General features: G+C 42.5%; 1 protein-coding gene across 1 annotated transcript in view; it reads right to left on the minus strand.

The window, feature by feature from the left end:
• DNAH11 (dynein axonemal heavy chain 11) overlaps positions 1 to 13,162 on the minus strand; it is a 3,642,058-nt gene that overhangs the window by 2,254,484 nt on the left and 1,374,412 nt on the right. Inside the window, exon 25 of the mRNA XM_078663510.1 lies at positions 3,174 to 3,296. Within this exon, the coding sequence (XP_078519636.1) occupies positions 3,174 to 3,296 (123 nt within the window). The remainder of the gene's footprint in view (positions 1 to 3,173; positions 3,297 to 13,162) is intronic.

Raw genomic sequence — 13,162 nt, forward strand, 5'->3', positions numbered from 1 at the left:
GTGGAAGACTAGACCACTACCCGCTTCGTGCTAGCCGAAGTGGAGTGAGTGTCTGGCTCTTACCTGTCCGCCCTCCGCTCTACGGCGCTAATTGCCGAGCCGGACCGGGGCGGGCAGGCTACACCATCGAGCAGACTTCCTTGAGTATAAGTAAGTTTCAATCACCCCAGTGGCACCCAGCAGCGTGAAAAATTATTTTAAAAACGGCGATACAAATTTGTTTTTAAAACTATTCAGGTTGTGCAATATTTAAGACATCAATATCCAAAATTCAAAACATAAAATGCTTGGTCCAATTTTAGTTAAGCTTGTGATAGCTAGCTGGCGTCAAGCGGATCGGGGAGACACTGCCACTGTCCTCCCTAGCCGCGGTCAGCCGGCAGCTCCTCGCTGCCTAAGTAGCCCCTCCTTGTGGAAGACTGGACCGCTATCCCCCTCCTTCGTGCTAGCGGAAGTGGAGTGAGTGTCTGGCTCTTACCTGTCCACCCTCCGCTTTACGGCGCTAATTGCCGAGTGGGACCGGGGCGGGCAGGCTACACCATCGAGCTGACTTCCTTGAGTATAAGTAAGTTTCAATCACCCCAGTGGCACCCAGCAGTGTGAAAAATTATTTTAAAAACGGCGCTACAAATTTGTTTTTAAAACTATTCAGGTTGTGCAATATTTAAGACATCAATATCCAAAATTCAAAACATAAAATGCTTGGTCCAATTTTAGTTAAGCTTGTGATAGCTAGCTGGCGTCAAGCGGATCGGGGAGACAATGCCACTGTCCTCCCTAGCCGCCACGTCCAACGCCAACACCCTTCTAAACAACTTTGTCAATTTTTTAAAAAGCTATGTGATTGACCTGCCCCAATTACAACATGCAACTGCAAGCCAAAGCCTTCAGCACCCTGGTATTCTAAAGACCTTGCTGAAAATAAACTCTCAATTGGTAGACAGGAAAGAAAAGAGAAGAAAAACAGAACTCCACAGGACCTTTTGATACTAAAGATGCTCCTTATAACACATACAGCTCATCTCATGAGCCACATCAAAATACTATACCATCAGTGAACCACAAACGGAAGCAGAACAAACAATTAAGCACTGCATTTGCCCCCTACCAAACCCACCTCTGCCTCACTCCTCAGAAAGTGCAATGACATCAACTTCTTCTTCAGTAAAGAAAAGATAGAAGATCCAACAGCACATTGATGATAACAAGCCTTCATCACTAACACCCACCCCTTCCTGTAGACTCCTGCAACAGTCAGCCTTTAAACCCTTTCTCTCCCAGATCTGGCTGACATACTCAAGTCCCTCAAAGCCACTTCTTATGAACATGAGGTCTTACCATTGTCCCGCAAAGCTCTCTCTGGGGATATTCTCTTACTCCTACCTACCATTGCCAATGCCTCCCTCACTCAAAGCCTCTTCTTAGAAGCTCCCAGACTAGCCAGATCTTCCCACTCTAAAATACACCGTCACCAGACCCAGATAACTTTGCCAACTACGGATATTTTACTCACCACCATTCATCTGCAAAATCGTTGAAAAAGTAGTCTATGTTCAATACCAAGATCTTAGCAGTGCTAACCATGTCCTGCACAAATATACATCTGGCTTCAAATCATGCTGCAGCACAGAGACCACCACACTTCACATTGTAGATGATACTCCTTTAGCCACAGATGAAGATGTCCATGCCTCCTAATATTGCTGAACTTCCCAGCTGTCTGACATTTTCGGTCATCCCATCGTCATATACATTACAGAGTCACATATGGGAGTCACCAGCACTGTTCTTCAGTGCTTCTCCTCCTTCCTTTCAAAGGAACACCAGCTTTCTGCCAGGGCACCTTCAGGTCACAAAAGATCCCTATGATATGTGGAGTCCCCCAGTATTCTATATTGTCTACTGCCATTTTCAATGTTTGAATGAAGCTTGTTGGTGCTCTACTCATAGATAAAAGCATCAAGATTCATCAATATACTGATGATGCACAACTCTACTTGAAAGTCTCCTCTGCTCCTCACATCCAGTGCCTCAAACACTTCTTGCACTTCATCCAGAACTGTATGTCCAGCACTTTCCTGAAGCTCAACCCAAAACAGACTATTTCTTATTATTTGTCAAGAACAACAAACAGGATACAGTACAAACCTGACGGAATGACATCAACCTTGATGGTTTCGAACTTCAACTCTCCCTGAATGCGAAATCACTTGGGTTCACCAAAGACACCAACATTTTCCCCAAGGAACGCATTGCCAAAGAAATAAAGATGGCCAGCACCGGTTCTCTTTTCTAAAGGAATTCAAACTATTTCTTCCAGAAACTGACTTTACAAATGCTGTTCAAGCCCTTGTACTTTTGCATCTGGATGGTGGTAATGCCTTACTCAATAGCCTCCCAAATCCCACACTTGCATCCCTTAGGTGCATCCTATACTCGGTAGCACATCTCAGCTAAGGCCTGAAAATATATGTTCACATCAACCCCCCCTGATGGGACTATATTAGCTCCCCTTGATAGCGTGCACCATATTCAAAACTACCTGCGTCATTTACATAGCCATCACAACTAGCACACCCACTTATCTTGCAGACATGTTCACCATCTCTGGTAGTTCTTGGCACAACTGTAGCCAGGACACCATCAGACTGCAGGCTCAAAAGTTTAAAAAACAAACAACAATACAAAAGGCATTTCCCATCAATGAACACAGGATCTGAAACAACCTCCTCATATCCATCAGTACCCTTACAACACTGCTCTAATTTAGAAAAGACTGGAAGATTCACCTCTTTATAGAACACTACATCACAATACACTTCCCGCCAACAACTCTGCTTACTCTTCTATGCTCACCAATTTTAGGCTTACCTATCACCACATAGAGTGCTCCACTGCTTTTGGCTAGGTTTGCACTCTAGAAATGCCATATACATATATACATCGGTCATCTCATTTTAGCTTTTATTTCAATTTGTCTTCACTAATCTATAATCTCTGCATCTTTTTAATCTCTTTTTATAAAGGTTGGTGCTTGTGAGAGAAAAAATAAAATCTTTAAAATATCATGGTATTTGAATGCTTCACCATAGACATCTTCTTGAGTTATGACAATGGGTTGGTTTGCTCTGATTATAAGATGTGAGAACCATGTAGAGAGATCAAGTACTTACTTTCTCAGTTACCATCTCTTTCACAGCCTTTTCAACAATGCTCCGGACTTCATCTTCTACCTTATGTAGCTGTAAATCAAGCAAATTGGCCAGCGTTGTGCCTTCCTTCAGAGAAAACTTGACCTACAAGAATAAGGAAAACAAGTATTAATTTTGAAGATTGACTGCTTTCTCTATGAAAGTCAAGTGGGTATCGACGTTTTTCTTCACTCTTTTGTACACAAATACTTCAGGGTTCACCTAAACTCTGATTAAGAGTTTTATCAATGGATACCAATAATATTTTAAATGTGCTTATGTGATTATATGTATCAGGAAGAAAGAAGTAGCATACTTTGACAGCTCTATAGCAGTAGAGCCAATAATAGGTGGCTGGTAACTCTTCTCATCCATCATTTGCCAATTAAAAACAAAAAAACAGAAAAGCAATTCAACATTTTGCTCAAATGAGTGTGCCAAAAAGTATTGGGAGGAAATGTGAAAAATCAACATAATGTACGTAAAAATAAGGGAAATGTTCATCTGACCCCTTCTGATGTCTTCCCATTGTACTAGGGAGATATTTATGTTCCGGATAGTTTGGCAAAATACTTCCAATAAAAAGAAAAATTCCAACATGCTCTCCAATACTCAAATATGTCTCATGTAGCTTAATAAAGACAGATTATTATAATCAAAAGAACTTCAAAGACCATATTGTTATGTTTGCTCATTGCTAATGGGGGTCATGGTGAAGAATCATTATAGGGAACAGCCTATGGAACCTCATATGTGGAATCTGAAGGGAATTTTGAGGGTGGTAGTTGAATGACGGGAGATTGCTTAAGGTTGCTGGTTCTCGTACTCCTGATCTCAATGAATAAATCTTCACTTTAATCTACAACTGGAGTCTGTCTACTTTGGGAGGAGTAAATTTTAACACTGGTGACACGCAATCCAAAAGATTAATCAAGAACCATCAGATTATTTGCTGCATTAGTGACTCCTGGCGATGGAGACTACTGAACAGAAATCCAGTCTTACTATGAGAAGGGTGCTACTCACGATATAAATTTATAGTGGAGTCATCACCCGCTGTTATGGCTGCCATGAGTCTATTGGCATTAGGAAACAGCACAAGCCGACAAACACAGATTAGCCATGCAGGACCTGGCACCAGCATGTGAAAAGGACAGCTAGCGAGTGGCAGTATCTAGTCCACTGCAGTATCGCGGGCAGACTTGGACACAGAGCAGTCATGTGGCCCCTGGTGCAAGACTGTGGAGAATATGGTCAGTATAGCACAGAGTAGTGGATTTCTGGTTGTAAGTGCGCACTTCCGACGTCTTCTGTGTGCAGGTGCAATGTTCCAGAGGTGCTGTTACAGTGTATGATGCCTCCGCGTCTACATGCAAGTGGCCATTTTGGATTGGGCCACAAAGCACAATGATGTGCACACTATGGCAGTATTGGCCATATGGCAAATTGATTGAGTTTTGAAAGAGTTGACACGCACAGCTTGTGGTATTTGTGGGAACCAAGCAGATCTCACACTGCTGATGTGCACAGATTTGTGGAACACCGTTTATGCACATTGTTTATTGTGATTGTGGGCGGATTTAACCTTTGTGGGATGCCAAGTATACTTCATTGTGCTTGTGAGCATAGCTGATCGTGTTACCTCAGTGTGTATGTATGCACAGCTTATCATGATTGTAGCAAACCAGGTATGCTCTGAAGTGTGATATGCACAGCTGGATGACAACGGAAGGAAACTCCAGTAGGTGTGCGGTTGTATGCTTGCTTGCACTTGATGGGAACCTTTAATACATACTGTGAAAAATAGTGCTAGCATTAACTTTACTGTCAAATCCTTTTGTATTACACTATAGTAATCAATTGCCATGGCTACAGCTAGTATGACGCAGCCCCCACAGTTTTTTCTGAAAAGTGTGATCCATTGTAGTCTTGGAAACATTGGAAGCAATGTTTTGATTCTTGTTTCTTGGCGATAAGGGTGAGAAGTTTTCTGCAGTATGGAAATAAGCTGTATTACTGCATATTCTGGGAGTTGAGGGGTAAAATGTGTAAGAAAGTCTTGATGAAACACCAGTGGGCGAGAAGAGGGTGAACCATCGGAAATATTTAAGATGTCTGTAATGATGTTAGAGGAGTGATTTGTGTCTCAAATCAACATGGTTTTAAAGAGAAAAAGACTTGACCAGAGTTCAGGATATAATGGAGAAAATTGGGAGCTACATGGCATCTTTAAAGACATTACCTCACACTTGCGAGTTTGAGTCACTATCAGATTCATTGATTAGGGATCAACTGGTGAGGTGCACCAATTATCCAAGGGATTTAAGAGAAACATTTAACGAGAATTTGAATCTGAAGGCAGCAATAGTGATCACTGAAAGGACCAAGACTACAACAATGAGGGTGCAAGAAATTAAGGATGGGGCAAAGGAGTAATGCCAGTATTGGGCAGTGGGAGTGAGTCTGGAAAGATTGAGGAACTTTATGGAATAAATGTGCAGCATGTGGGTGAGTCTGAAGTGGGGGCGGTCTTTGAGTAAAGAGAAGATAATACATTAAAGTGTTTTAGGTGCGTCAGTGAAGGGTATTTTGCACCTTTAGCGACATACAGGAGATGCAGCAAGAAAGGCCACAATGCCCGAGTATGTAAAGGACAAAAAATGGATGGTGTAGCAGCAATTGATGGTGACTTAAGTTTTGTTAAGAGCATTAATGATGATGGCATAGTGGATGGTGGCCCAATTGTAATGCTGGAGTGTGAAATTATACTAGGGGGAAGGAAAATCAATGTACTGGTAGAATTGCGTTCTCCTTACACAATGTTGAGAGCAAAGTATTGGAAGACATTATTTGGTGAAGATAAGATTGTCTCACAACCACATGGCATTAACCCTGTTAGTTATGGAGGGAAGAAAATCAACATGTTGAGGTACACAGTGATGAGAATTCAGTTTCAAGACTGAGAAATGGTGGGGAAGATAAACATTGCCAAAAGAGGAGACAACTCTTTGGGTTGGTGACCTCAGGGGGACATGGAAGTAATATTAAATCCTAATTCTGTGGATAAGATATTGCTACTGAGACACAATAGCAGTAATAAATACATTATTAATGAGTATCTCCAAGTTTTTAGTGATGCCCTTGGGTTGTTAAAGGGTTTTGAGCATAAAATCACTCTGAAAGGAAATGCTATACCATTGGTGCACAATGCGAGGAAGGTTCCACATTTAAAACTGGGTCCACTGAAGGAGAAGCTCAAGAAACATTTGGATGCCAATATGATTGATGAAATTGAGGCTTTGGAGTGGCTTGTTCCGGTCATTTTGGCACCTAAGGATGGTGGAAGGAAAATTTAAATGTGCGTAGATTTAAGAGATCTGACTAGACATATGTGGGTAGACCATCAGCTCCTACCTAGCATTTCTGAGTCCCTTACTATGTAGGGGGAGGCTAAAAAATGTTTAGTGTGCTGGACTTATCTTCGGCCTTCCACCAAATTCTTTTGCACACTGACGCAAGACACTTGACTTCTTTTGTCACCTCACTGGGTGCTTATCGGTTCCTCCGTATGCCGTTTGGGTTTGAGTCAGCTGCAGCTTGCTCTAAACAGGTGATGTTAAAAGTCTTAAGAGGCATACCCAGGATACTGGTATTCCAAAACTATATGTTAGTATCAGTGAGAGGCATGTTAGAACATGATTGCATCTTGAAATTGGTTTTGTATATGATACAGGATTGTGGCCTTACTTTGAGAGAGGAAAAATGCAAGTTCAGGGTACCATTGGTCACATATCTTGGTCTCACGATTTCTAGGGGAGGTGCGAGTCCCAAATTTGAACCAGCAGAGAATTGTGAAAACAACTTCTCCTATCAATAAAGATCAGGTCAGGTCATTTTTAGGTCTAGCCGAATTCTGTGCCAAATTAATTCCCAATTGTGCAATCCGTTCTTTCCCGTTAAGAATTTGGTGAAGAATTGTAAATTTGAGTGGGCTGAGGAGTGTACTGTTGCTTTTAAGGCTATCAAGGATGGTATTGCTGTGTTGCCCATCTTGGGACAGTTTGGGGTATGTCAGAGAACTTTATTATCCACTGATGCATTTTTAAGTGGCCTTGGGGTAGTGTTGTCTCGAATTGTAGATGAAGAGGAAAGTCATTGTATTTGCCTCACGTTCAATCAAAGGTGCTGAGAAAAGGTATTCAGTGATTGAGTGAAGCAATAGCTGTGCCATGGACGATTCGTCACTTTACATTTTTCATGTGGGGCATACCTTTCACGGTGAGGACTGATCATCATCCTTTAGTTCATATTTTCCCATGAAGGGAAGGTGCACACTTAACTCACAGGATAAAAAGGTGGTTGAATGGTTTAAATGGGGAAAAAAAGAAGTGCAGGCACTCATAAAATTGAGGGAGGTGGAGTTTAGGTTGCCGCTAAGAGGAGAGCATTTAATGAAATACAGATTTTCTTGGTATGCACCAGCCGGCCTTTGAACTTGGAATGTGGTGCAGCATGCTATTTAACATATGTTCAGTGCTTCCTCACCATAGAAATCCTATAAAAAAATGGGGCAAAAAAGCACATGTAACAGTACATTTTTTTTAAATAGATTTGAAGAAAAGGCTTAGGTTCTGAAGGAAATTTGTTGAATATTCTAATATTTTCATTATGCACCTCCACAAGGGTGCTGCAATTTCATCTGGCTAAGGAAAATCTGTAAGAATGGTGACAGAATGGCGCATATTCAGCACAATTCCACACAAAAATGATGTAAAACCTGTAGCTGCGACAAGCAATCTCAAGTTGAGACCAAGCCCACACTAAATGTTCTTCACAATTTGAAGATTGGGCTACAATCTGCTAGCGCTTCACAGAGAATGATTTTCGGGGTGCTTTTTGCTAGCTTTGAGAGGCATATCTTTAACGTCAGCCTTGCACCTCCGGTTATAATAGGGAAAGGCTTCATGGTACAAAGGGACACTCTCAGAAAGTCCCATATTCACTATGATTAACTTGTGATCACTGGTTGATCAGTAATTGCTAAATCATCATACTTAACTTAGAGCACGCGCTTTGCTGCTCCAACAATGAGAACTCTTCTTTTGCCTAATGTTCCTTTTCCATTCTATACCAAGGAGCAGGTGATTTAAGGTCACAATATTTTAAATAGCATGAGCTACAGGCCGGTTTTGTCAATGTGGGTACAAAAGGGGGTGGGTATGGACGGAGCATCTGAACCAATCAAACACTCACACCCAGTCAAAAGATCTGGGTTTAATCCATCACCGTTCTTTAGCCCACTCTGCCACCCCAGTTCAGACATGGCTATATGCAAATCAGTCTGACCCTGTGCCTCATGGGAACAGTCCAGCCCGAACTGCCAAACCATGCCTTCCCTGGACCGGAAACACACTTCCGAGGACCGGTTTCTGGCATTACAGCCGTCTTCAGCCCGGCTTGCTTGATTCCAGTGGCAAAGTGATCAAGGGACTCACGTCTGAACATACCCTGCCACACATATGGTGGCCAAAAGCGGTACAAAAGGCGGTGGTGATGGACGGAGCATCTGAACCAATCAAACACTCACACCCAGTCAAAAGATCTGGGTTTAATCCATCACTGTTCTTTAGCCCACTCTGCCACCCCAGTTCAGACATGGCTATATGCAAATCAGTCTGACCCTGTGCCTTATGTGGACCCCAACACCACATCTCCCCAATGGAAGACCTGGATTGGATATGCGATAGTTGCCAGAAACTATTCGCCCCTTGGTAAGGTTGGGGGGTTTTTAGTGGCACTGCGAGCTAGCTGGTCAACAGGCTAACATATCCTTTGGGGGTGTTTGGAATCAGTCTGGACACCAATCCGATAGTTTATGTTGTCTAAACACGCAGATCCTGTATAGATTCATAGGAACTACACTACACTGTTTCTTCATCTTTCTTACATGTCTCATCCTAAGCAGCATTCATCTTAGTCTCCTTCTTTTGTCCAAGGTATCACACCTTCATTGTGTTTCTTTCTAGTTTCTATCATCCTTTCTTTCTTTTTTCTCAGTCTGTAATAATGTGGAATTCCTGCTTCGAATGGTAAAAAATGCTTATTCGAGGTACTGACACAGGACTCTGATTTCGAGCATCCACAGGGCCCCAGGAGGTGGTCCTGTATGATCGCTTTTCACCTGTTTGCTGGTGTCACACTATAAAGCGCTTTCCTTAATCCCATGGCACAGGCTGAGCCTGGGCAAAGCTTGGGCCAAGGGAGGGCCCGTCCTGGCCCGTCACTGTCCGGAAAAGACCGGACAACCCCTCCAATATTTTTTTCTTGTTTGCTCCTAAAAGCGGAAGTCACAGTGCCTTTTTTGACATGTGATTTTGCCAGCACCCGACATGTAGGGTGGACCGGCCAGTGGAGGTCAAACAGTAACTGTAATCTTGCACTGGTCTGAACCTTGGAACTTTTAGACATTTTTGGTTGATTGTTTTATTTAGAGGAAACGTCAAGAATATTAATAACCTGGCTGTTATAGCCCCCGAAATGTATGTATTTTAAGGAGGGACTCTGCATAGAATATAACTGATTTGTTCTTCATTTTTTTCTGAAATTTAATGAACAGTTGTATGGTTCATTTAAGTTTACGTGGGCAAGCGTAAGGCCACAAATGCTTCCCCAGCACTGGATACCCCCATACCACAACTGACTCCTTTCTAGTGCGGGCAGTAAATATCATTTCAAAAGAAGTAGAGATGGCAGAACGGCGCCTCTCCTTGGGAGCACGGACAGGGGCCGGGATACCTGTGGTTGATGCAGTTACACCACCAGCACTTGAGTTGCAGCAAGGAGAGATTCATTGTCCCAGCACCATAGAAAACCTGAGTGCTAACCCAATTCAAGATCCGGCTTTAGCCTGCTCATCTATTACCCGTCTTTCTATTGCTCGACCTCCTTTACCTAAGAAGAGAAGAAATTGCAGTAAGGCTCAAACGGTGATTAGCGGATCGTATGCCACCTCATCATCTCCAGAGGCCGTGACTCAGCCAAGTAACTCTTTGTAACCTTATTGGGTGCCACTAATAGCCGGAATAACCTCTAGGGTGGAGGACCTGATAATACCCATTAGAGAGGAGTTTGACCTTCTAATTGCCAAAGTGGATCAGATCAGATCTTTCTGTTTAAACTCACCCACAGGGAATCCAAGGGGGGATGTTGCAGTTAAAATATCACTGCCAAACACTTCACTCACTGCTATAGATACCATCCCGAGAGATTACAGGGGCTGGCACTCTGTCGGAGATATATCTTAGGGGCGCAAACACATGGGTCCGAAGGGCCACAAACACATGGGTCCTATGAGGCATATGTCTTTGCTTTCCCATAAGAACAAGACTCAATTGAAATAAAGTAATATTTCCCTCCCTGTGTTATTGCCTATAACCTCTAATTTAGTATGGGAGAGTGTCGCTGACAGTGAGGAAGCCCATGTTGCCATCCATCAACCCACAGAGTGCTGCCCATATGTGGCAATTTTAATCAACGCCCCCCAGGGCCTGACCAAATAGAAACCCATGAATCACTGGAGAATAGAATGGTACACTGGCTCCACAGGAACTGCCAATTCCAGGTAGTAGGCATTAAGAATACTTGTTAACTAGGAGAGTGAGTTGGTTAGGCCCATTGAGGAAACATTTTAAAGGGGATTGCATTATAATGAACTTTAAGGACCCTAGCTGGGTAAGGGAAGTCCTAGCAAAGGTAATTCCCCCGTTGCAGATAAAGTGCAATATTTCATTCCAGCCTCTGGGATTCTTCTAAAGACACCTTTGGTATCCCCAGTTCCATGCGAGGGTGACAGGTAACATCCCCAAAACCATAAGCTAGGAATATACTTCTTGTTTACCCCTTGTTGATATCTAATAAGTTCCAAGCATTGAGTACACTCCAGGATATTGATTGACATGAGTCAGGGCTTTATAGGGTGAATATGGCTTCTACTCTGAGGGACAGGAAAGTGGTAATTGATATGGATATTAATGGTACCTACTGTATAGGCAATATTCCAATCAGTATATCATCACCACCAATGTATAATAATGTGTATAATATTTGCCAGAGTCGGGTCCTGCAAAATATGTCATTTACCAGTACTTCTGCCCCTGGCTTGGAGTGAGGTCATAAAATTGCATTATGGAATGTGGGTGGACTAGCAAAAAACAGGGCTCACTAGGATAGTCTGAGTTTATAAGTGATCTTGATAAAATATGCATCCCGGAAACTTGGTGTATAGACCCAATTTATTTTGAGGGATTCTCATCACACTGGCTTGAGGACGAACCCTCGTCTTCTGGTACGGCCATGGGGGGGCTTATGCTTCTTACGTCGAACAAGCTTCCTGTCAATATCAGAAAAAAATAACAATCGGGTCACATTCGCTAATATTATGACTAACATTTAGGGATGTGGTACTAGTTAACTTCTATAATAACGTTTTTGATTCCACTCGGGGGAAGCCGGCTTTAGCACTTGATGGTGGTCTGGAGACACTTTTTTGTTCTATTAAAAGCAGTTTTATTTTTATATGGGTAGGTGAATTTAATATCCAATCCTGTCCGCTACACTGTTCTGTGGGGTAACCAATCAGGCCAAGGAAGGTTATACACATTTTCCTCACAATGACTAAGGGGGTACATTGAATTCAATGGATCTGCAGTTATTGAAATGTGCCTGTGACATTAATTGAGATCCGGTACCAACATTTATAGGAAGGAATGCCTCCGCCATTATGGATCATATTTTGATCACAGTTAATGCAAGCAAGTGGTGTATTACACCTAGGGTTGCTCAGCCGGCCTTGAGTGACCACAATTTTATTATTTTAACATTCCTTTTCTGGGGCTAAATTTGTGTAGCCCCGCTGTGTACCATCTCTAACATTAGCCCCACAAGACCCAATGGGGCACGCATTAAGTGGGATGGAGTCAACACTTGTAAAGTGTTATATTTTATTATCTCCAGAGGCCTTACCAATATGTTTATTGCCTCTAGGACGAAGTTACTCCCAATCAGTTACTCTCTAGTTTCATTAATATAACTAATATAACTAGCAACCTTTTGACCCGCCCTTGTAATCAGGGTCATGGTCACCACAGGGGGTTGTTTAATCATACATGCTCTGTAGCCTGTCAACAACTGAAATCGACCCTTCATTGTCAATCCAGAGACAATACGCTTATCAGGATCCTTTATTCCAACTTTAAAAGGGTCCTTTTCCTAAAAAAAAGGAGTTACAAGAGGAAGCATGGTCTAAACTGTCCCAGGCTGCAGCTACTGCAGATAACAAACTTTCTGGGACACTGTTAATTCTGCTTTTTTAAAGAGCAATTCTTTTCCAGGACTGATATCTCATATTACATGTGATGGTTGGGTGGCCCATTTTATGGATATTTTAAGTGTGCTCGATGCCCTGAGGGAGAACATACCAAGAGTGCAACAGTACCCATGGCCTCCCCTACCTCTGAACATTACGATAGAAGAGGTCCTAATAGCGTTGAAATAAAGCGCAGGGGGTAAAGCCACTAAGCCCGATAGGGTGCCAGTGGATGTTTAAAAACCTGCTGTTGAATTGTGGGGCCCAATTTTTACCAGAGTTTTTAATGTGGATGCGACCAATGTGATCCCTCTTTCATTGGGGATGTCAACTATTATACCAACTTATAAAAAGGGCAACAAATCTGAATCAAAAAATTACCACACAATATCACTTCTAGACTCCTCTGCGAAAATGAAGATAAAGTCCTACTTAGGAGACTGGAAGAATGAGCATGTGAATGTTCTCCCCTGTGCAGTTTGGGTTTAGAAAAGGAGTGGGGACTATAGAGCAATGTGTGAATTTGGATCTGCTACCAGGGAAATATACTTGTGAGAAAGATGGCAGACTGTACCTCTGCTTTACAGATCTAAGTAGTGCTTTTGAC

Source organism: Lissotriton helveticus, chromosome 10 (genome assembly GCF_964261635.1).
Source record: "Lissotriton helveticus chromosome 10, aLisHel1.1, whole genome shotgun sequence".
NCBI lineage: Eukaryota > Metazoa > Chordata > Amphibia > Caudata > Salamandridae > Lissotriton > Lissotriton helveticus.